The 25,525-nt window shown below is 46.7% G+C and overlaps 4 protein-coding genes across 4 annotated transcripts; 1 reads left to right on the plus strand and 3 right to left on the minus strand.

Annotated features, from left to right (window-relative positions):
• Positions 1-743: 743 nt before the first annotated feature.
• LOC308101792 (BRCA1-associated protein-like) lies at positions 744-2,519 on the minus strand (the record flags this gene model as incomplete). Its single annotated transcript, XM_080451268.1, has 1 exon — positions 744-2,519. The coding sequence occupies one exon, from the start codon at positions 2,517-2,519 to the stop codon at positions 744-746; it is 1,776 nt and encodes a 591-aa protein (XP_080307394.1).
• A 3,165-nt stretch (positions 2,520-5,684) lies between these two features.
• On the plus strand, positions 5,685-11,102 carry LOC308101363 (DNA-directed RNA polymerase II subunit RPB1-like; the record flags this gene model as incomplete). The annotated part of the gene is made up of 1 exon (XM_080450788.1): positions 5,685-11,102. One exon carries the CDS (start codon positions 5,685-5,687, stop codon positions 11,100-11,102), a length of 5,418 nt encoding a protein of 1,805 aa, XP_080306914.1.
• A 10,673-nt stretch (positions 11,103-21,775) lies between these two features.
• On the minus strand, positions 21,776-22,294 carry LOC308102214 (DNA-directed RNA polymerase II subunit RPB7-like; the record flags this gene model as incomplete). Its single annotated transcript, XM_080451814.1, has 1 exon — positions 21,776-22,294. The coding sequence occupies one exon, from the start codon at positions 22,292-22,294 to the stop codon at positions 21,776-21,778; it is 519 nt and encodes a 172-aa protein (XP_080307940.1).
• A 1,528-nt stretch (positions 22,295-23,822) lies between these two features.
• LOC308101660 (UPF0415 protein C7orf25 homolog) lies at positions 23,823-25,273 on the minus strand (the record flags this gene model as incomplete). The annotated part of the gene is made up of 1 exon (XM_080451092.1): positions 23,823-25,273. The coding sequence occupies exon 1, from the start codon at positions 25,206-25,208 to the stop codon at positions 23,823-23,825; it is 1,386 nt and encodes a 461-aa protein (XP_080307218.1). The 5' UTR covers positions 25,209-25,273.
• Positions 25,274-25,525: the final 252 nt, after the last annotated feature.

The following is a 25,525-nucleotide window of genomic DNA, read 5'->3' on the forward strand; positions in this document are numbered from 1 at the left end:
AGCACCACCAGGAGTTGGATTTGAAAAAGTTGTGGTGGAGGGTGGAGGCACAGTTTGCTATCCCCGGCCTGCCTGGCAGATAAGTAAGCAATACAAATGGAGAAAAAAAAAAAGATTGAGAAACGCCAGCATAAAGGGGTATAATGTAATGTAATGTAATGTCATGTATAAGCTACTTGTTGTTTATACAATTGTCTACCAGCAGTGAGGAGTCCAGAATGGGTAGATGCGTGCACATGGTATGTATTCTTCAGACATTTTACACGCACTAGAGGTTTGCGCCCCTTCGCGCCCCTCACACCATGAGTTCGGGTCTCTTCCCTGCCTCAACCCAAACTCCATGTATGGTAGTGATTGGTCTATGTGTCATCATGGCATCAGGCGCAAACAAATCAGTCAGCTCCATATATAGAGCTCTAGACTCTAGAGCTCTGGACCCTGCCGGTCCTTCAGCCCATCCCATATAGGATCATTGCTGTTACTGAACATTTTTATATTGTATTAACCACCCAAATCTAGTTCCTCCTCATCTGGTTCATAAAAGATACTCTGTTCTACAAAATGAGTTATCAGTAATTGAAATATTCACCCGTGACCTTCCTCTTCAAATACTATCTGAAATATTTAAACACACTCATTTCAATAACAAAGTGAGCACAACGTGAGCACACGTACAGTGAAGTCATAACATGCATGTCCATACAGGGGGCATCGAAGTAAGTCAGTTCTTGTTTAATTGCTGACTATTTCCTTCTCTTGGCATGACCCTGCCTGCCTCTGACAGAGGAGGGACCTGCCCCTAAGGTGCTGTCTGAAGGGCTTGCAGAAACGTTGATATGCCCTCCCTGAATTTCACTGCGAGCCTCTGAAGGCAGGCGTTCAATCTGCTGTTGAGTCTCCAGGGAGAACATCAAGTCTCTCAGCTGCTCTTGCAGCTCTGCTATTGTCCCATCCTTATGCTCTCCAGTCTCCCTTGCCTTGCGTTCCTCTTCTGCCAACTGGGCCTGGAGCTGCAACTGATTGGCTCTCAGACAGCGGTTCATCTCCTGCTCCTCCGTCAGCTCCTGGCTCAGCTTCGTCAAACGCCTGTTCACTTGGGGATACTTTTTGTCCATGCCCTGTTTCTCCTTGGTCAGCTCTCCCAGCCGTCGCTCCAAGTTATCACAGCGTTCTAGGGTCTCGTTAAACTTAGCCTTCATGTTGTTGATCTTGTCGCCTGTGTCTTTCTCCAGACGAAAAATGGTATTCTCCCAGTAGATCCTTTGGGACTCCAGTTGACTTGTCAGCAAGTAGGTATACTCTAAGTGCAGTGCTTCTATTTTCTCTTGATGGCATATGTCTCCATCAACTTTATTTTCATACTGAACCATCTTTCCATCGGTCTTACTGGCCACAAGTCGATGGACGTAGTTATCTCCTGCATAGTCCCAGACGCGTTGGTTGGTGAGGTGCATAGCGTACGTATGCTGCGTTTCCTCAAAGTGCTTAAGAGCATGTACACTGTCGTAACGGCAACAGCCGTTGTGCCCACAGATCAAACAGATCCACACATTCTCCTGCACGCCACACTCAAAGCACTTGTTCTCCTCCACGGATTCTGGTGTTTGACGGTGCCTGCACACAGGACACGAGGCATCCTCCCAGCGCTGGAGACACTGGATGTGAAAGCTATGGTTGCAGAGGGTGGTGAGAACGCCATTAACCGACTCATCCATTCCCTCTAGGCAGACAATACACTTAGGCAGCTCGGTCAACTCCATCACTGGCAGACTTGCTCCCTGTTCAGACTTGATTGCTTCTGCCCTTTCCACATAAACTAGATGGCACACTGCTTCCTCTATTGAGTTGAACTGGTGGCCATTAGATGCAGCGTAGAAAGTGTCTGCATCTGCCTGAGTACTGAACTTGAGTAGCACCATAAACTGGTCAGGGGTGGAATCACGTATAATCTTCATGTGTTCCATTACATCATTATAAGGCGCCACAAGCTTCATAAGGTCATGGCTGGTCATGGTAGCTGGAACAGCTAGAAGGCACAGCATGGCACTACGTCTCACATCCTCAGTAAGTGACGTCATCGTATTGGTCTTGTAGAGGTGCATGATACCGTGGACAATTTCCACTGAGGGATTTCCACTGAAGAAGGAGATCGGGTCTGATAGCTGCTTGAATGTTTGAGACTTGATTCCCTCGCAGCCCTCCTTACAGTCTGTTTCAGCCTTCGAGCATTGAGTTTCAGAGGTTTCCTCTCTTGAGCCAAGCGTGTCTTCAGCCCCTTCTGGATTTAGTCGAAAAGTCTCAATGACCATGTCTCCCATGGCTCTACTACCGATGTGCTTGTGTAGAACGGTTGCTCGTTCTAGGTCTGTCCTCCCAGTCAAGGTGGCCTTGGCAAGGCCCAGAGCTTTCTCTTGCATTTCCTCTTCTGCCGTCCCTTCCCCTGCAGAATACTGGAAACCTTGTGGAGAAAGCGATTGGTCCGCTAATTCCAGACGGATAACGACCATAGGCACACTCATGTGTTATTATATGAGAAATTCCCTTTTAAAAATCAAACAAAACAAGACAACTGATGGCAGCTAATCAGGTTAAACCTTGGTTAATGTTAAGTAGTAATGGCAAGAATGTTAAATGTACTGGCAAGAATGTTAAGTAGATACAAATAGAGTGTTAAATACACAGACTAGAGTGACAAAAAATACTATATATAGGTTTGACCAAGCTCTGGTCTGACATCACACACAACACAAACCGTTGCTGACTACGTTGATTTGAGCAGGTGTGTCCTGATTTGTTATTGTATGCCCAAGACTTCCCACGGTGCTACAAGCACCGTGGGAAGTCTTGGGCATAACTCCATAATATCTTGGGCATAACTCCATAATATCTTTCCCACGGTGCTACAAGCACCGTGGGAAAGATATTATGGAGTTTCACATAATATTCCCTCCTGTCAGCCTGTGATTTAAGCTGGTGTTTAAAACTTGGACCTTCTTATCTGCACACGTCTCTCTTTCCAGTGGATACAGTTCTATTGCTAAGGGCAAGCTAACACCATTAATGATACATCACTGCCAGCAGTTCTGTGTATCAACTTGGAGGATTTCCCTGCTCTTCTCTTTTAAAGAGAATAAAAACAGTGTAAATTGTGTAAAGAACATTCATACTTGCCAGCATTAGCCATAGATGGATAACACCGCAAGGTGGATCATGGCAGGATGCCCAGAAACCTATATAATGGGATAAATTACCTATTCAGTCCCGACCTTTAGTGACCCATTCGATCCCAACCTTCCCATATATGGAGATCCCCATGGAGACAATCAACCTCCACAAGTCTGACATCACAGAATCTCTCCTAGACGGCTATACATGGAGATACCTAACATACCCAGCCCTGACATCAGAGAACCCCTCCTGGAACTGCATATATGGATATGACTGACACTAACTGACATCACCGTATGCACCAGGGCCGCAGCCAACGGTATAAAGGCAACGGAATTACATTTTTTTTCTTCTTCACGGAAGCACAGTGAAACCCTCCGTGGTTAGCAGCCATCAGGGGATCGATCATACTGGAGATATATATTCTGTGACTACTTGAAAGGGTAAGAAAATTGATCTGGCACTATGGGCAATTATTTTTTTATTTACTTGGCACTGAATGAGTTGTTAAGTGGGCCACAGAAATGTGTAGATGCATGCAAAAGGTGTGCGTTCTTCAGCAAAACACACCAACTTCACAATAATTCAGGAATGACTCCGTCGGTTCTGTCGGTCGGTCCCGGTCGCGGCTGGTGGATTTTTCCCAGGTAGCGCTACATAAAAAATTAAGCCAACAATAACATGTAGTATGTTATCATATATTGATAGGCCCTGCCCTAGCAGTAGTCATTCATTTGTGAAAGGCATACATATAATTAATGGCATGAGCAAAAAAAAAAGATTAAGTACTACACCTTTTTGTACCTTTTTGGTTAATAATACTGCTGTATTTTATGATTCATATCTATTCACTGCAATAACAACAGACAAAAAAGTCTCTCTCTCTTACATGGCCATATATACTTCTATATAAATCCCACAGGGTCATCATCAACAACTATATAACATATTATGTCCCACAAACTTATAAAGTTACATGTTTAAGCAATAACAATCATCATTCCATAAATGTATAGACTCAGGGGGGTCCCTGCTAGGGCCTTGACTGCATTACTATGTATAAGGGAAACAATGAGTTTCATACTGTCATTTGCCAAGGCACCAAGGCAGAACTGCCAGCCAAAGTGATGGATTGGCCAATCACAGCGCGTCCTCGCCGGACATGCTTGCAGATGCCATGTTATTTGTGTCCAAAGTGACCACTGATACTCCAAACTACATACTGTACTGCTGCTTTAACTTAATTACAGTGTGTAATTACAGAGTGTGAGAAGAAATAAACCAGTCCAACATATTCTGAGTTTTTCCTGATAACTTTAGTTGTGTCTCAAATACAGAGAAGTCAAAACATCACAGCACCACACTCAGAGTATACTGTACTACTGTACATTGTGTATGGGGAAGAACCCGTCCTCCCCAGACTTCAATCCAATGAGGAAAGCTGCCTATGTCAGTCTAACATCACGGAGTTCGACCCAATCAAGGAACATCTTCACGAAGGGAGAGACACGTTCGCCATTGATGCATCTGGGAGTGGGAGGCAACTGGAGACAGAAGTTTGATGAAATGCATTGAAGTCAATGAGCCTGGTGGACAAGCGTATGAACAAACACTATGTTTGAATGATTGATAAAAGAAGACATATCACACATTGTTGTCTGGTCACCTGTTTGTCGATGTGCACAGTACACTGTATAATTTGATTGAACACGATGCTATAGAGGAAGTATGAACTGTCCTTTGACTGACTGGTTACCAGTCTGTCAAAATCTCACGATAACAGCCCATAGTTACTGCATGCGTGAACCTAACTCTGTGCTCTTTAGAGAAAAATGATACCATAAAGCATCATACATACCATGCATAACATAGATTATATTCTATTCTATTTACAGTAACTATAGTACCCGTTATCAGCACTTGGAAGCCAGCCACGCTATGTCAGTCATATATATGACGTCAGTACTATGACATCAGTCATCTCCATATTTGGGCACTGACCGCCGGACAGACATACTACACACAAGAGTTTTGTGGACGTTTTGATATGATGACATCACACAATGGCATCACAATGCCAACACGACTGTCCTTTAAAGTGAATTTTCAAATAGACAAAATGTCATTAAGCAGCTTTTAGTGACATGCAGCCACTTCCTCCCAAAATAGTCTGGCATAGTCTGCACTCACATGCATGCCTGACTGTTTTTTCTTTCCTGTTGCTAGGCGAGCATGACAACAGTTTGTGTTGTGTGTGATGTCAGACCAGAGCTCAGTAAGCTATATAAGGAGGTGTGATGTGTTGTGGGGTTCTTGTCTCTCTAGATGTCGACTTAGAGTGATAAAGAAAACAGAGTTAAATTTAGAGACATATATCTATTAGAGATAATAATAAATATAGATAATATAGAAGATAGGGGGAAATAGATAAGAGAGAAAGACAAATAGAGAGATTTAAGAATTCATTCTCACAAAGCAGTGTGCCGAGGTAGGACACGTATCATTGAATAGACAGGATGCATGGACCACCCTCTGGCGACAGCGCATGCTCACTGCGCCTCATCAAGAGAGTGCAATTTGGCATCCTCAGCCCCGATGAGATTAAACGCATGTCTGTCACGGAAGGTGGACTTGAACACCCCGTAATCACAGAAGGAGGCCGTCCGAAACTTGGTGGCCTTATGGACCCGAGGCAAGGGGTCATGGAACGATCTGGAAGGTGTAAAACATGTGCCGGTAACATGACAGAATGTCCAGGCCATTTTGGACACATAGAGCTGGCAAAGCCAGTCTTCCATGTCGGCTTCATGGCACAGATTAAGATGGTTCTCCGATGTGTTTGCTACCAATGCTCCAAGCTATTAGTGGATTCGAATAATCCAAAGATCAGAGAAATCCTGTCCAAATCTAAAGGGCAACCCAGAAAGCGCTTGGCACACATATACGAGTTGTGTAAAAGCAAAACTATCTGTGAAGGAGGAGAGGAGATGGATTTTGAAATGGAATCTGGGGCCAAGCAGGGGGAGACAGAGGTTGACAAATGCAAGAAGGGCCATGGTGGCTGTGGGTACTACCAGCCCCGTATTCGGCGCTCTGGCCTAGAGCTATACGCCGAGTGGCAGCACGTCAATGAAGACTCTCAAGAGAAGAAGAGCCTGTTGTCTCCTTCGCAAGTGCATGAGATCTTCAAGCGCATCTCAGATGAGGATGATATCATTCTGGCTATGGACCCTAAGTTTGCCCGGCCGGAGTGGATGATTGTCACTGTTTTACCTGTGCCTCCACTGGCCGTCAGGCCTGCTGTGGTCATGCAGGGCTCTGCCCGCAACCAGGACGACTTGACCCACAAACTGGCTGACATAGTCAGGATTAACAACCAGTTGAGGCGAAACGAGCAGAGTGGTGCCCCGGCTCATGTTATCGCTGATGACTTCAAGCTCCTTCAGTTCCATGTAGCCACAATGGTGGACAATGAGCTTCCAGGCATGCCCAGGGCAATGCAAAAGTCTGGCCGCCCGCTCAAATCCATCAAGCAGCGTCTAAAGGGTAAGGAGGGGCGAATCCGTGGCAACCTGATGGGGAAACGTGTGGACTTCTCTGCCCGAACTGTCATCACCCCTGACCCCAACCTATCACTTGACGAAGTGGGCGTTCCACAATCCATCGCAGCTAACATGACCTTCCCAGAAATTGTCACACCATTTAATATTGGCAGGTTACAAGAGTTGGTCCGAAGAGGGCACAGCAACTACCCTGGAGCCAAATATATTATCCGTGATAATGGGGACAGAATTGACCTGCGATTCCACCCCAATCCAAGTGATATAAATCTACAGTTTGGTTACAAGGTGGAAAGACACATGTGCGACGGTGACATTGTCATCTTCAACCGACAGCCCACATTACATAAAATGTCCATGATGGGGCACAGAGTTCGGATCCTTCCCTGGTCCACCTTCCGACTTAACCTCAGTGTGACCACCCCGTACAATGCTGACTTCGATGGTGACGAGATGAACCTCCATCTGCCACAGTCCCTTGAGGCTAAGGCAGAGATACAAGAACTGGCCATGGTACCACGTATGATTATCACACCCCAGTCGAACCGGCCCGTTATGGGAATTGTGCAGGACACACTCACAGCTGTGCACAAACTCACCAAAAGGGATGTTTTCATAGAGAGAGGTGAGATGATGAACCTGCTCATGTACCTCTCCACATGGGATGGGAGGATGCCCCAGCCAGCCATCCTCAAGCCCCGCCCCCTATGGACAGGCAAGCAGATATTCAGCCTCATCATTCCTGGACACATCAATATCATCCGAACGCACAGCACTCACCTCGACGAGGAGGACAGAGGACCTGACAAACACATCTCTCCAGGGGACACCAAGGTCATAGTGGAGAATGGAGAGCTGATTATGGGCATCTTGTGTAAGAGGTCTCTTGGAACATCAGCTGGCTCTCTGGTCCACATCTCCTTCTTGGAGATGGGCCACGACATCACCAGACTCTTCCTCTCCAACATACAGACTGTAGTCAACAACTGGCTGCTCATTGAGGGTCACTCCATCGGTATTGATGACATTATTGCTCATGATAACACTTACCTTGACATCCAGAATACCATCAAGAAAGCCAAGGCCGATGTGGTAGAAGTCCTCCAAAAAGCCCACAACAACGTTTTGGAGCCGATCCCAGGATGCACGCTGAGGCAGACCTTTGAGAACCAGGTCAACCGTATCCTCAACGATGCCCGTGACAAGACAGGATCCTCTGCTCAGAAGTCCCTGTCTGAATACAACAACTTTAAGACCATGGTGGTGGCTGGGTCCAAGGGATCCAAGATCAACATATCACAGGTTATTGCAATGGTGGGGCAGCAGAATGTTGAGGGTAAGCGTATCCCTTTTGGCTTCAAGCATCGCACGTTGCCCCACTTTGTTAAGGATGACTATGGCCCTGAGAGCAGAGGCTTTGTTGAGAACTCGTACATGGTCGGCCTGTCACCCACTGAGTTCTTTTTCCATGCCATGGCAGGCAGAGAAGGTCTGATCGACACAGCGATCAAGACTGCCGAGACTGGTTACATCCAGCGCCGTCTGATCAAATCTATGGAGTCGGTGATGGTGAAGTATGACGCCACGGTACGTAACTCCGTAAACCAGGTGGTCCAGCTGCGCTACGGCGAGGACGGTCTGGCCGGAGAGGCTGTGGAGTTCCAAAACATGGCCACACTTAAACCCTCAAACATGGACTTTGAAAAGAAGTTCAAGTTTACCTACACCAATGACAGGTCGTTGAGGCGCATCCTGCAGGAGGATGTGGTGAAAGATGTGACAACAAATGTGCGTGATGTACAGGGCTCCTTGGAGAAGGAATTTGAAAAGATGAAGAACGATAGAGCGGACCTCAGGTCGATCTTCCCTACTGGGGACAGCAAGGTGGCACTGCCATGCAACCTGACCAGAATGATCTGGAATGCCCAGAAGAAATTTAAAGTCAACACCCGCACCCCCACAGATCTCCAGCCTCTTCGAGTGGTCGAGGGTGTTGAGGAGCTGAGTAAGAGGCTGGTGATTGTGAATGGTGACAACCCTCTGAGTAGACAGGCGCAGGAAAATGCCACGCTGCTCTTCAACATACACCTGCGCTCCACCCTTTGCTCCAAACGTATGATAGAAGAGTTCCGTCTTTCCACAGAAGCCTTCAATTGGCTGTTAGGAGAAATTGAGGACAAGTTTAACCGGTCCATCACCCACCCAGGTGAGATGGTGGGGGCCCTGGCTGCCCAATCACTGGGAGAGCCTGCCACCCAGATGACCCTCAACACTTTCCACTACGCCGGTGTGTCGGCCAAGAATGTCACGCTGGGTGTGCCGCGTCTGAAGGAGCTGATCAACATATCCAAGAGGCCCAAGACGCCCTCACTGACAGTTTACCTTCTGGGCCAGGCTGCAAACGATGCAGAGAAGGCCAAGGACATCCTGTTTCGACTGGAGCATACCACTCTACGCAAGGTAACAGCCAACACTGCCATCTATTACGATCCAGACCCCCAGACCACGGTGGTAACGGAGGACCAAGAGTGGGTGAGCATGTTCTATGACATCGAGGGCTTAGACGTTAGGCGCATCTCTCCTTGGCTTTACCGTATTGAGCTGGACCGCAAGCACATGAATGACCGCAAGCTCACCATGGAGCAAATCACGGAAAAGATCAATGTGGCTTTCGGAGATGACCTGAACTGTATCTTCAACGACGACAATGCGGAGAAGCTGGTTCTGCGGATCCGTTTAGCAGAGAGCGACGAGAACAAGTTCCACGAGGGCGAGGACGTGGCGGAAAAGATGTCTGATGATGTTTTACTGAGGTGCATCGAAATCAATCTGGCTGACTTAACATTACAGGGCATTGAGCATATCAGCAAGGTGTACATGCACCAGCCCCAGACAGATAACAAGAAAAAGATCATCATTACGGACAAGGGCGAGTTTGAGTACCAGCAGGAGTGGATACTTGAAACGGATGGAGGGGGACTCATGAAGGTCCTCAGCGAGAAGGATGTGGATCCTGCCAGGACCACCTCCAATGACATTGTGGAGATCTTCACTGTGCTGGGTATTGAGGCTGCGCGCAAGGCTCTTGAGCGTGAGTTGAACCACGTCATCTCATTTGATGGTTCCTACGTCAACTACCGCCACCTGGCTCTGCTATGTGACACCATGACATGCAGAGGACATCTGATGCCCATAACACGTCATGGCATCAACCGGCAAGACACAGGACCTCTCATGAAGTGCTCATTTGAGGAGATGGTGGATGTGCTGATGGAAGCTGCGTACCACGGAGAGAGTGACCCGATGAAGGGTGTGTCTGAGAACATCATGCTTGGTCAGCTGGCTACAGCCGGAACGGGCTGCTTCGACCTGTTGCTGGATGCTGAGAGGTGTAAATATGGCATGGAGATCCCCACAAACATCCCTGGCATCAACGTGGCCAAAACCACTGGAATGTTCTTTGGCTCGACACCCAGCCCCATGACGACCGAGTGGAACACGGGAGTGAGCCCAGCATATGGTGCATGGTCTCCTAGTGTTGGAAGCGGCATGACCCCAGAAGCAGCAGGCTTTTCACCCAGCGCAGGATCGGATGTGAGTGGCTTCTCTCCAGGCTACTCGCCGGCTTGGTCCCCTACCGCTGGGTCTCCTGAGTCATCTAGCCCAGCCAGCCCATACATCCCCTCTCCAGGTGAAGTCACATCCCCCAGCCATTCGCCTACCTCCCCAACATACGCACCTCATTCTTCTGGTGGCTACACCCCGCAGAGGCAAGGTTACTCCCCGACCTCCCAATCTTACTCTCCGACGAGCCTCAACTACAGTTCCACTTCTCCCCATCCACCCACATCACCATCTTACTCCCCCTCCCAGAGTTACTCCCCCACTTCCCCATCGTACACCCCCACTTCCCCATCGTACTCCCCCTCCCAGAGTTACTCCCCCACCTCCCCATCGTACTCCCCCTCCCAGAGTTACTCCCCCACTTCCCCATCGTACTCCCCCATAGTGCAAAGCTGCAGCCTGACATCACCCAGCTACTCACCCACCTCCCTGACCTCCCCCTCCTATTTGCCTTCTTACTCCCCTACCTCCAACTCCCCTATATCTCCATCCTCCTCCCTCAACATCACCCCCAGCAGCCCCAGCTACTCTACCTCCAGCCCAGATTACATGTTACACAAGTTACCCACCTATAATCCAAGCTCACCCTCCTACTCCCCTAACTCTTCCCAATACACGCCCATCTCCCCCTCCTACAGCCCGAGCTCCCCGGAGTCTCCAATGTACTCCCCCACCTCCCCCAATTATTCCCCCACATACTCACCCACCAGTCCCAAAGGCTCTGACGACAGTGAGGAGGAAAACAACTGAGCTGCTACGAAGACGGGTGGCAGAAGCTGTGGAGGCCCCCAAAATGCCTTCCAGCACCACCTGAGAGATGGTAAAATTGAAGGATCACACACCCAACCCTTCTGGCTCACACTTCTAGTCACAGTTAAGCCGCAAGGGCTCCAATTCTCCATTTGTTTTTATTTCAGGGAATCACTGTTATTGCCTGTGACCTCAGGCCTGACCATCGTTGGGAGGGGATCCACAAAAACATATTTACTACCATTTTCTCAGGGTCATGAGTTTCTTCCTGATGATGTTATGGAGCTCAGCCAGTGGTTGGCTTCTCCTCAGTTGCCATCTTGAACTGTCTTGACAGCATCTGAGGCTCTTGCCACAATTGGTGGATCTTGTCTGGACTTCGGTTCATGGTTGTAGTTGTGTGTGATGGTCTTCCCCTCTTCAACACTGAATCTCTCTGCCGCAAAATTGACATTGATGGTGGTCATCGTCTTGTACCCAGAGAAGCTTAGTAGATGGAGGTTCTAGACTCTGGGGTGTCTCCAGGGTAGGCTCCTGCATCTCCCCAGGAGTGGATACCTCAACACTGAATCAGTCTGCCGCGAAACTGACAATGATGGTGGTCATCATCTAAAGCCGCCTGTCTTTCAATGATTCTGGCCACATCCTTGTTGAACTGGTGCCACTTTCTGTGCTGGCTTGCTGGAGGCCACTTGATGCTAGAGAAGTTTGGTCTCCAGGGTAGGCTCCTGCATCTCACCAGGAGTGGATTCTGTGTGCTGTGCTCTGTGCCAAGCATGCCATTGAGACCTAAAGGATTGAGGCCACACTCGTTCTTGTAGACCTTGCTTGCAAATGCATCTTTCAGTTGTCGTTGCTTATAATCCATTTGCCACAGTCGTCATCGTTAGGCCTGACCTATTGGGGAGTTCATCCTCTGGCTCTCCTGGGGGTATTTCTGTCAGTTTGTTCGGAGCTTTGTTGGGTTCTTCCTCACAGAAGATAGGGACTGGGCATCTTCACCTTCCTGCCCAAGTTGTTGTCTGTCCAGGTTACCAACTGTCACCAGTCTGTTTTTGGTTGTCGCCTAGGCTATTCCTGGGTCCACATCATGTGTGATGTCATATAACCAAATATGGACAATAGAGAGAGAGCAAAAGAGATCAGAGGGGGGAGAGAAGACATCTTGGTGGTTTCCCACTGGCTTGGCTCTGCTAGGATGCGAACCATAATAAGTAGCGTCTTCTGGGCACAATCTTCGTCCTACAGTACTTCAGATCCTGAAGAAGTAAAGTGGTCCTGCACACTTCACCTGAGGTCCATCCAGATATTCATCCATCTGAGTTATATTCATTGAGAAGAATGGAAAGCCACTTTGCCTCTGTAAAAAGATTGTCTCAGAGATAGAGACACAAAGAGGGTGGATATATAAAGGCAGTTTGATGTTACGTCATACAGTGTAAGATGGCGTGGCACAGTAGGAGGATAACCAGCTATAAGAGGGTATGTCTGTCATGTCTGTCTGCATGTTTGTGTGAATGCAATACCGCAACCCGATCAGTCTATATCTTCCTATATCTTCCCCACATTTCCTTCACATATTATATTTTATATTTTATTGAAATAAATATGCATTATTTCATAATGCATATTTGAACAAATACAATGGGGCTCCTATCGGGCTGAAACCTTTCCGCGAGTCATGCTTTATAGTTCATAGATGACTGACATCACAGGCTGGCCACATGAAGTCTGAGATCCACATGAAGCCACGCTGTTCCCATGTGGATCTTGAGATCCACATCATCTCCGCCAGCGGGTGAGATTATGTTTCTGTTGGCATGCCTTCTGGTGGAGAGTTGCGCTCCACTGAGCACACTTGTCAAGGTTTAGTTTCACTTTTGTAAATGCATTGTTGCTGCTATTTATTTGGGGTGCTGCGCTGTAGTGGAAGAGGGGCGGGGCTCAAGTCATTGACTGAAATCCAAGATGGATAGAAATAAACTGGAATGCAGGGGAAAATGTTCATACTGGATGTTTTTGGCCTCTCCTCCCCACAGCACTCCGTCAACACACTCACATCTACCTATTGTCCCCTCAATGCAGTGAAGAGACAAACCTTAAACAATGTCATAAATTATCCAGTGTCCCCTTTGTTGAGACGTGTACAACAAATGATATCATAATGAGAGTTCTGTGTCTGAGGTTTTTTTTCCCCTTTTCTTTTATTTCCTTTCTTTTCTAGGAAAACGGTCATAGAGGAGGTGAGTGAGGGATTGTAGTTTGGCACTGCTGCTTTTTCCCCCCACTGTTTGCATGAGTAGCATGTTTAGACCATTTAAACCAGCTTTGGGTTCAACACTATTGGGTCTCTATCCCAGTCTCAAGTAGTGCTCTGCCCATTTCTCATGCATTTTCACTTCATTTGGACTTGCTATTACATTTATTTAAGCATAATTTAACTATTCTGTGTGAATAAGAATAAAGTAAAAGAATTAGTCTTAATTTATTTTATTATCGTTACTTTATTATTACTTCTTTTTTTGTTGCTTTTTCTTTGCTTCTGGTGACATTGTAAAACTGTTTGCAGGAGGCAAATTATAGAAATGAAAATAATACAAAACAAAACAATTCATTGTAAGTTCAATAAATTGGCAAAAAACTAGGAAACAATGTGGATCTCGGATCCACAGAAGCTGCCGGATCTCAGACATCATGTGACCAGACAGTGACACCAGTCATCTATGATGTATGTCGTCTATAACATATCTATGACATGTGACTCCAAATTTCAAGTAAAATATTTCAAAAGGTATAAAACCGTTCCGAACGGGATTTGAGGAACGTTGTGAACGAAAATGAATGGATGTACAAGTACTTATGTGGCCTACTGGCAGCATACTGTACATACAAATTTGGCGCTGATCTGTCCTGCAGTCCTGCGGTTTGCGGACAGCTCCAGACAGAAGTACACAGACCCTCACATAGACAGCTTAGCTTTTTGCAGAGCCAGACCTAATTATATAATTGGCAATAAATTGGCAAGCAAAAAACTAAAACTAAACAAACAACAAGCTGGCCACTGGGCTGATTAATGCGGATGTCCATCAAGACTAGTAGTGCACTACCCATTATCAGAGTACTTGGAGGCCAGTGTATTTTGTCAGTCATCTATGACTATTCAGCCATCTCCATATTTGGGCAAAACCCGAGGACAGACAAGATAGAGATATACAGATAGATAGAGACGTTAAGATAGATGGCACTGCGACATGGATTGTTGTTTTGGTCTCTAATGACATTGTAGCTTTTTAGCTTTTTACAACTTTTAAAGTAGCCGCCTACTTCAGGTGTAACCGAGCCACATTACTGAACATGAGAGATTCGATGATCACTTCCAGAGTTTTTTCATTGAGATCCAAACACAACAAGCAGGCCTACCACCAAGACCTCATTGTAGATTGTAGTCTACCTCACAAAGAATGGGCTTTTGGATGAGATGCCAGACCAGGCCATAACAACGGAGGGGTTTTCAGTGTTTCAGGCGGACTGTGACAAAGAAGCCTCCGGGAAAGGCAGCAGAGGGTGTGGTGTGTGTGTTTTATGATCAATCATAAATGGTGCGATTAATGTAGATTTCCCATACTGTGCTGTCTATTCTAATTGCTAAGGATACACAGCTTCCCTTAGCCCAATCCCTATAGATTCAGATTCAGTTGACAGCCAACGTGTTACTATAATAAATGAATTGAAATGTACATAATTATTTGTATTTATATAATTAAGTTCCCATAAGGACCAGTGTCTGTCTGCCAGATTCAATATTCCGTTGTTCACTTGATTCAGATCAAACATTCAGTTTGACATCTTGTACCAACATCTTTAATAATTGGCAGAATGAAACCATTCATTGAAGGGGAAAAAAGTTAAACGGGGAATTTCTGCATATAAGGAGTACTTTTACTTTTGGTACTTTAAGTCATTTTGATGCCAATACTTTTGTACTTCTACTCAAGAAAATGTTGAATAGCAGACTTTTACTTGTAACAGAGTATTTCTTCATTTCGGTATTGATACTTTTATCAATACTTGAGTACTTCTTCCATCACTGCCTACGATACGCTCTCATCGTGAGATGTAATAATAATATAATAATAATAATAATGCATTTTATTTATAAAGCACTTTACATTCTTGCGAATCGCAGAAAAGGCCCAAGAGAATTAAGAGAATGCTTTGTTAAAAAGGTAGGTTTTTAGTAATTTTTTTTTGTGTTGGGACACCTCATTAGTATTAGTTTCCTGCACTGTGATTGGCCCATTAGTAGACCCCTAGCTGTACTGTGATTGGCTGACTCTATTGGCTGACTCTATTCAGCACTGTGATTGGCTAGCGAGACACATGATGACATGACATTAATAACCTATAAATAGGATTATGCACTTCCAAAAATCCTTTTTTTTTGTAAGTGAGCTTCCATCACTATGATGACCACTGTGATGACCACACCGCCCACTTCACACTGGGTGTGATTTTTTAAATATCAGTGGACTGTGTGGTGCTCTCAGGTGATCGGGGAGGGAATTCCACAGACATAGGGCTGTATAGCAGAAGGCCCGGTCGCCCATGGAGCTTGGTGTTGGGGACAAGGAGGTTAGTGTTGGAAGAGCGGAGGCTTCGAGTGGCGGGTTTTGGGGCGAGGAGTTCTTTGAGGTGGGGGGGGGGGGGGGGCTGGGGGGCATTACCGTAGATGCACTGATGTGTGAGAAGGGAAATCTTGTATTCAGTCTTAAAGGTGATAGGGAACCAGTGAAGTGAACGAAGGATGGGTGTAATATGGTCGTATTTTCGCACTCTCATCTGAGCAGCGCTGTTTTAAATGTATTGGATCCTCTGGAGGCTCTTGCTAAGGATCACGATGAGTAGTAGAGATGTAGAACTAAATTATCACCATTTACGTTAAAGGCCTTTCACGTTATTCTCGCCAAGCCTCATATGTGGCATCTAGTGACCACCATTGTTAACAGTTGTATAAAGACAATTGGTGGGCCAAACAGTTTTACCAGATTTGCAGCATGGTCAGAAGGAGTCATTGAAGACTCAGGATGCACCCACTGACATTCAAATTTGCTTTAGATGTTCATTGACATTTTAGGATATGCAGATATGAAAATAATCGATGCTAGTATTTCTATTAGGTATGTACCCAACTCATAATTTAATTGTTACAATCAGATTTGGGGGTTTTAATGTGTAAATTCGTTTTATGCAGACCTAGCTTTCAGTGTGGCAGCCCCTGCCCTCTGGAACTCTCTCCCCATTGAGATTCGCCAGACGCTCTCTGTCACGATCACAGCCCCTGTTGTGTCCATCATGTGACTGTTTAGCCACTGAGTGTGCCTCTGCCCCTTCCTTGCCCTGCTCCTATTTCGCCTCAGCCAATCTCCTACTCTCCCTTCTACCTGAGGCAAAGACTCTGATTGCCCTGAGTGCTGTCACCTGTGAGGACCAGCTGAGCCTGGTTGGGTGATGAGCTCCAGTGACTATTTAGACTCTGTCTGTGTGTTTGTTCAGTGCTGGATCTTAAGTTAGTGTCAGGTTTTATGTTCCATGTATGTACAGTACTGTTATCCTGTGTCTTTCACCAAGTAAAGTTAAGTTTATGTGATCTTCATCTCCTGCCTTTGTTTGAGTTCTGAGTTTGAGTTCCTGCACTTGGGTAACACCAGTTCCTGACAGTAAGATCCAGCCATAATTGGACCCAGCGGAACTCCCAGCGCTGAACAGAGCACACCTTGGCCATTCTCTCCCCATGCTCCCCAAGTGACGTCAGTGTCATCGCTGTCCAGCGTCATACGTTGTCCTTCCTGCCTTCCTCTGACCTGGAGACCCTGCCCTACCCTCCTGCCCTGACTGACCAGCATGCGCCCTCTGCTCCACGTTGAGTGTCGTCATGATGACCCGTGCCAGAGCCCTTGCTGGCCACTTTTTCCCTGTCCTTCGGATCCCGTCTCCCATCGGCAGTGGAAGAAAGCTCCGGGGGGTTTTAGCCCCTTTCCCCTGCCATTTGGACTCCCGTTTCTATGTCCATGGCCGGCAGTGGAAGAACGCTCCGGGGGGTTTCAGCCCCTTTCCCTGCCTTGCCGCTTGTGTCTACCCTACCCTGCCTGCCCGAGGGTCTCCACATCCCACCCCCGTCATTCTGAAGCCTGTCCTGAGTGGACTGGAGGAACGTCTGGTAGCCGTCCCGTGGAGGGGAGGTACTGTCACGATCACAGCCCCTGTTGTGTCCATCATGTGACTGTTTAGCCACTGAGTGTGCCTCTGCCCCTTCCTTGCCCTGCTCCTATTTCGCCTCAGCCAATCTCCTACTCTCCCTTCTACCTGAGGCAAAGACTCTGATTGCCCTGAGTGCTGTCACCTGTGAGGACCAGCTGAGCCTGGTTGGGTGATGAGCTCCAGTGACTATTTAGACTCTGTCTGTGTGTTTGTTCAGTGCTGGATCTTAAGTTAGTGTCAGGTTTTATGTTCCATGTATGTGTTATCCTGTGTCTTTCACCAAGTAAAGTTAAGTTTATGTGATCTTCATCTCCTGCCTTTGTTTGAGTTCTGAGTTTGAGTTCCTGCACTTGGGTCCTAACACCAGTTCCTGACACTCTCAAGTCCGGCTTAAGATTGTTTGGCAGTTTGTTTATTTATGTAATTGTAAAGCGTCCTTGGTTTTTTTAACCACCTGTTCCCTCCCGGTGGGCGTTGGAGGGGGTCCTGCGGTTTTTGTGCGCAATGTTTCCTGAGTTATTTTGGGGTGCATGAACACGTGTTACTTGTGTCAATCTCCAACAGATTGCGGGGGGGTGTTTACCATTTCATATCATTGTGTTGATCTGGCATGCATTGACCCAGTTTATAGTTTAATTTCCTTATGGCTTAAAATACGTTTCAAGTTGTCATCATCTCACAGTCAGCAGAGTCAAGTCAGGTGTGCAGAACATGATTTAACATGATTAAACAACAATGAAGTGAACTACAGAAAAGATGCCTCACATTGTGAAATCAGGTGCTCATCAGAAAAGAAAACTGAGGTTGCAAAGAGAGCAGGACGATAAAAGGAGCCAAAAAGCTCTAGATGGGCTATAGATGGCATTGATTTCACACTGGAATGTATCAACCATAAAGCACTAAAGAAATAAAATGTGTTAAGATTCAAGGCATGGGAATTTGTTCTTGCTTGTTAAAAAAAAAGAAAAAAATTAAACCATTCTGTACATTGCAGAATCTCCGAGATCAACACTTGGACACAGGACTGCAATTTAGGCATGGGGACTGCATGTTTTTACTGCTTGGTTTTATTATCGCCGACAGCCTGAAGGCGAGGAGGGATTGTTTTTGCTGTCTTTGCTTTGCTGTCTGTCTGTCCAGGGCTAAGATTAGGCTACAAAAACAGTTTTTTTTCTCACATAGTATGTATTGTTTTAAAATAGTGTAGTACCTGTTGTCAGAGTACTAGGAGAGATTGGGAGTGTGGGGAGCCTACATATATGCCTACATATCTTCATATGTAGGCATATCTGTCCAGACAGACAAACACACAAGACAGAGATTCCTGCAATTATAGACAGAAGATTCAACAGGAATAGTAATAGCCATTATAACTTCAATTCTATAATGGAAGTCAATGGGAGTCTGATCCGGCTGAAACCTTATATGGAATAATGTCAAGGATGCGTCATAGATGACTGTGACATCGCTGACTTGCCCAAATATGGTGTTCCATCTGGCCTGGCAGTGATGTACATTCCACAAGCGCACCTCTTAGTATGCAATATGAAATGACTTTGCTGTGAACTGCACCGTTGAATAAATTGGAACATCACCCAGTATAGAAAGTACTGATTAACCTGATTACCTGAGGCAAAGACTCTGATTGCCCTGAGTGCTGTCACCTGTGAGGACCAGCTGAGCCTGGTTGGGTGATGAGCTCCAGTGACTATTTAGACTCTGTCTGTGTGTTTGTTCAGTGCTGGATCTTAAGTTAGTGTCAGGTTTTATGTTCCATGTATGTACAGTACTGTTATCCTGTGTCTTTCACCAAGTAAAGTTAAGTTTATGTGATCTTCATCTCCTGCCTTTGTTTGAGTTCTGAGTTTGAGTTCCTGCACTTGGGTAACACCAGTTCCTGACAGTAAGATCCAGCCATAATTGGACCCAGCGGAACTCCCAGCGCTGAACAGAGCACACCTTGGCCATTCTCTCCCCATGCTCCCCAAGTGACGTCAGTGTCATCGCTGTCCAGCGTCATACGTTGTCCTTCCTGCCTTCCTCTGACCTGGAGACCCTGCCCTACCCTCCTGCCCTGACTGACCAGCATGCGCCCTCTGCTCCACGTTGAGTGTCGTCATGATGACCCGTGCCAGAGCCCTTGCTGGCCACTTTTTCCCTGTCCTTCGGATCCCGTCTCCCATCGGCAGTGGAAGAAAGCTCCGGGGGGTTTTAGCCCCTTTCCCCTGCCATTTGGACTCCCGTTTCTATGTCCATGGCCGGCAGTGGAAGAACGCTCCGGGGGGTTTCAGCCCCTTTCCCTGCCTTGCCGCTTGTGTCTACCCTACCCTGCCTGCCCGAGGGTCTCCACATCCCACCCCCGTCATTCTGAAGCCTGTCCTGATTGGACTGGAGGAACGTCTGGTAGCCGTCCCGTGGAGGGGAGGTACTGTCACGATCACAGCCCCTGTTGTGTCCATCATGTGACTGTTTAGCCACTGAGTGTGCCTCTGCCCCTTCCTTGCCCTGCTCCTATTTCGCCTCAGCCAATCTCCTACTCTCCCTTCTACCTGAGGCAAAGACTCTGATTGCCCTGAGTGCTGTCACCTGTGAGGACCAGCTGAGCCTGGTTGGGTGATGAGCTCCAGTGACTATTTAGACTCTGTCTGTGTGTTTGTTCAGTGCTGGATCTTAAGTTAGTGTCAGGTTTTATGTTCCATGTATGTGTTATCCTGTGTCTTTCACCAAGTAAAGTTAAGTTTATGTGATCTTCATCTCCTGCCTTTGTTTGAGTTCTGAGTTTGAGTTCCTGCACTTGGGTCCTAACACCAGTTCCTGACACTCTCAAGTCCGGCTTAAGATTGTTTGGCAGTTTGTTTATTTATGTAATTGTAAAGCGTCCTTGGTTTTTTTAACCACCTGTTCCCTCCCGGTGGGCGTTGGAGGGGGTCCTGCGGTTTTTGTGCGCAATGTTTCCTGAGTTATTTTGGGGTGCATGAACACGTGTTACTTGTGTCAATCTCCAACAGATTGCGGGGGGGTGTTTACCATTTCATATCATTGTGTTGATCTGGCATGCATTGACCCAGTTTATAGTTTAATTTCCTTATGGCTTAAAATACGTTTCAAGTTGTCATCATCTCAGTCAGCAGAGTCAAGTCAGGTGTGCAGAACATGATTTAACATGATTAAACAACAATGAAGTGAACTACAGAAAAGATGCCTCACATTGTGAAATCAGGTGCTCATCAGAAAAGAAAACTGAGGTTGCAAAGAGAGCAGGATGATAAAAGGAGCCAAAAAGCTCTAGATGGGCTATAGATGGCATTGATTTCACACTGGAATGTATCAACCATAAAGCACTAGAGAAATAAAATGTGTTAAGATTCAAGGCATGGGAATTTGTTCTTGCTTGTTAAAAAAAAAGAAAAAAATTAAACCATTCTGTACATTGCAGAATCTCCGAGATCAACACTTGGACACAGGACTGCAATTTAGGCATGGGGACTGCATGTTTTTACTGCTTGGTTTTATTATCGCCGACAGCCTGAAGGCGAGGAGGGATTGTTTTTGCTGTCTTTGCTTTGCTGTCTGTCTGTCCAGGGCTAAGATTAGGCTACAAAAACAGTTTTTTTTCTCACATAGTATGTATTGTTTTAAAATAGTGTAGTACCTGTTGTCAGAGTACTAGGAGAGATTGGGAGTGTGGGGAGCCTACATATATGCCTACATATCTTCATATGTAGGCATATCTGTCCAGACAGACAAACACACAAGACAGAGATTCCTGCAATTATAGACAGAAGATTCAACAGGAATAGTAATAGCCATTATAACTTCAATTCTATAATGGAAGTCAATGGGAGTCTGATCCGGCTGAAACCTTATATGGAATAATGTCAAGGATGCGTCATAGATGACTGTGACATCGCTGACTTGCCCAAATATGGTGTTCCATCTGGCCTGGCAGTGATGTACATTCCACAAGCGCACCTCTTAGTATGCAATATGAAATGACTTTGCTGTGAACTGCACCGTTGAATAAATTGGAACATCACCCAGTATAGAAAGTACTGATTATTGAAGCGTGTCAAAAACAAGGTCTTCACCCAGCTGAGTGGCTTTTGGTCGGGATAGTCACTGAAGTAGTTGAAGTATGGTGTAAATAAAATGAAGTGTGAGCCAAAACTAGTGTTGCATGACACACATGTCAATATGGCTACATGTCATTCTTTCTGTCAAAATTTAATTAATTGTAAACTATTTTCCATCATTTTCAATAATACAATTCATAAAACATACTGTACCATAATGAAATTAAGCAGTTACAGCTGTAACCTACCTAAATCAATTGGCATAGAAAAATAATCATTTTTTTTACAAAATAACCAAGCCTTTACACGCATTGTGCCCCATATGAAAAGGTGACAGACAAATCAGCTGACGAGACCAAGGTAGTCATCCATGAGAGATCCAATGGCAAAAATGTCATTTTTATCCTCCCTTGTTCCCACGATCTTAAGCCGGATCTCCTTATCTTGCTGGATGACAACGTCCTCATCGACAGTCTTATAGCACGGGGGATTGGAGTTCGGGTCAAACTCCATTTCCGAGGGAATAGAATGACGAGAGATGAAGCAAGACATGGGACCTATTTCGGTGAACAGTCCAACCTTGTTAACCTGAGTGACCACAGCATCCACTACTTCGCCTTTAAATGGACGCAAGACGATGGCCTTGTATTTGACCGGGTAAAGGACAAACCCCCTCCCTGGCTGGATCACACCAGCACCGATGTTGTCGATCATGGTAACTGCAATGACAAAACCATACTTGCCAGTAGATGTGCCTTCCACTTCTGTGAACAGTTTCTGCTTCACAATGTTAAGAAGATTGGGACCGAAATACCGTGGATGTAACAACATCTCGTGTTCCAAAGAAATAAGGTAAAACATTTTCCTTTGACACGGTCTCTCTCTCCGTCAATCTACGTCTCCGTCTGTGTGAGTGTGTCCCTCGTTCTTCACTAATATAAGCTGACCAAGCTCTGTTCTGATGTCACACATGACACAAACCGTTACCTAACAACACTGAACTTGCAATTGACCATATTCACACGGTGGACATTTTGGAATTCTACATTGAAAGTGCAACCCTGTTGCCGTGGCAACCGTGGTGGCACTTAATTGATTTAATAGCAATATGGCCGCCGTGTGAGCATGGTCTATTGTTTGCCAATGGCGTACAATCGCGTAATCTCCCTGTCGGTCTGTGATTGAAACTGGTGTTTAAAACGTGGCCCAAGATCTGTATCTTTCCAGCCAAAACAGGTCCAACGCTAATGGCAAGCTAACACCATTAATGGTACATCACAACGGTTCCATGTCAACCTGGAGGATTTCTGTTCTCTTTTTGACTGAAATAACATCAGTTTCAATTCATTAATCCAACCTCAAGTGGGCCAGAGAAATGTGTAGGTTTGTCTACAATGTGAGATGTCCACTAGAGGGTGCTGAGAACACCCAAACAAACAATGAGAACAATGCACTCAACTAATATAGGCACTCCTTTAAGTGGGGTCATCCCTATGTTCCCTCAGTTTATCATTGGGGTTGGGGATGGGGTTGGGTTGCGGGAACATAGGTATGCTTCCTGCTAGGTTGACCTGTAGGCTTTATATGGGCTCTATGATGTGTTAGTCTTTCTGTTTGTCAAAAGGGGGAGAGGAGGAGGAAGGTTGTGGTATCTACTTACTCACTACCACTCAACCTCACCTAACGCAGATATGCTACTGTAGCCTGTCCGGCAGGAACCAGTTAACTCCAAAATGTTCATTTTTCAGGAAATGAAAAAAACAAAACAAAAATGGAGTTAGGAGGTTTTGTTCATCATTGATAAGAACAGCTGAATGGACCTCCAAGCTCTCAATGAGGTTGGAGCTCAAAAGGGGGTGGAGCCTGGAGTCAGCAAAACTAGCTAACTCCACCCCCCTTTGCTGTAGTTAGCTGGTTTAGCAGAAAGTTTGAGGATCCAATGGAGTTAGATGGTTTTGTCAGAAGCGCTTTTTAATGGTTTTCATTGGTTCAATATTTTCTTTACCAACACACAGACGTAAAGGGTGTTCAATAGCACTGATTTATGGAAAAAAATGCAAAAGCGGAAAAATTGAGTTAGCTGGTTCCTGCCGGACAGCAACCGTCATATAGGTGAACACCACAGTAGTGTTTTTTTTTTCAAATGTTTGTTAGAATCCATGTTCTGGCGATTGTCTAGTAATCATTCAGGGTTGATATTTGTACTTCTTATACATGTATATAACTAGATATTCCATATACAGACACATTCTGTACATAATTTGAAGGACTTTAAAAAATAACAGGGCTCATGGCTGAATGAACAAAACCCGTTAATGTGTTATGGCATCAAATATTGTTACCAAACAAACAAAACAGATGCCATGTTTCTAAAGAGCTCTGGTCTCTGTCATAGGGGCGTTGCCCTCCACTCCTTGCCCTCTGTCAGAGCCCGCGATTGGTGGATAAACACACTGTATCGGACACCCTGACTGGCCGCTGCCCTGACGAACCCGCTGTTCGCCGTCATGGTAATGGCCCTGAGGGTGTCTCCCGTTCCAAAGATCACAAGAGACCTGCGGATGACCTTCGCACTGGGCACGAGTCTTTGGGTGCGTTCTGACGACTGGTCCGGCACCACTCGAACACGAGACAGCAGCTCCTCAGCCCGACACTTCTCCCCCGGCCCGCCCAGTGTCTCCAGGATGACCCGGAAGTCCTGGACGGCCGACTGGCAGGCGAACAGCTGCTTGTCCTTCATGAAGGAGTCCAGCCCGGGCAGAACCGGCGCCCGCCTCTCCTGCGCCGCCAGCTCCGTCAGCACCGCCTCCCTGAAGGAGAGATGACAGCGGCCGTGGGACAGCGACGACACGTAGGCGATGAGTGTGGTGACGTCCAGGTTGACGCGCTGGCACTCCTCCACCCTCAGCTCCGGGAAGGAGACGCACTCCACCACGGTGTCCCGGTCCACTCTGGTCAGACTCACACCTACTGCGGCTGCCTCCTCCTCATCATCCTCCTCACTGTCGCTTCCGTCCTTACTGTCAATCGAGTCTTGCTCTTCACCCCCCTCCCCCATAGCCCCTCCCTCGTCTGCGTTCACGGCTACGATGTCCCCTCGCACGGAAATGCCCGTCCGCGTCAGCGCGTCGGCCAAGGGACTGGACACACCGTTGTAGAAGGCAAAGATGACGTGAGGCTTGCTGCACTCGAAGGGCTGCTGTCGACTGGCCTCCACGAAGTCCTCGGCCTGGCTGACGACACTCTTGACTCCGTACTGGCCCCGCCCCTGCCAGATGTCGTGGAGGGCCTCCGCCTTGCGACCGATCGCCTTCACCCAGGTGTGTCCGCCGTTGGCCACCACGTCCACCACCAGGCACCGCTTGGCCCCGCCCCCGTCCAGGTAGGAGAACGCGTGGAGCACGCTCACTACGTTCTGCAGGCTCTCAGCTGTTTGGACGATGGCCTTCAGGTGGGCTAGGTTGGTGGTCTGCAGGTGGGACTCTTTGATCGCCACCTTTCCGGCTTCCACACGCCGCAGGAAGTGTAACTCCGCCTTCAGTTTGCTGCAGAGTTTGGCTCGTCCCTCCACCTGCTGCTGATGCCCTCGTAACGCCTCCACCCGCTGCAGGAGTCCCTGAGCGGCACTGATCCGATCTTGGAGCATCGCCTGCATCGACATGACTGCAGCTTTGAGACCAGTGACGTATTTGTTCTTCCGCAAGCAGGAAGGAGCTGTTAGTGCCGTCACTAGTGACATCATCAGTGACATCACTGACCATGCTCTCTTGTTCATCACCTCAGTCTCATGCTCTTGTCATGAAGGTTTCATCTTAAAACATGTATAACTAGAAAATGTGCTCCAGGCGAGGTGGTAAAAGAAAGTACTGTTCCTGATTAATCCTGTCTTACCTATTTATATCACATATTGTGATGACACGTGAAGCTTAACAATGTTAGCTGTGAGCGGACGGACACACACACGGACGGACAGAGGGTAAAACATACTCTCCACCATGCCTTCGGCCTGGCGGAGACAATTAACGCCAATCACTAAGGTAACTGCGGGATGGAGGATGACTGATTTAAGCAGTCACACCTGGCCTGAGTCAA

This window comes from Gymnoscopelus braueri (genome assembly GCF_963280865.1).
Source record: "Gymnoscopelus braueri genome assembly, chromosome: 15".
NCBI classification, from domain to species: domain Eukaryota; kingdom Metazoa; phylum Chordata; class Actinopteri; order Myctophiformes; family Myctophidae; genus Gymnoscopelus; species Gymnoscopelus braueri.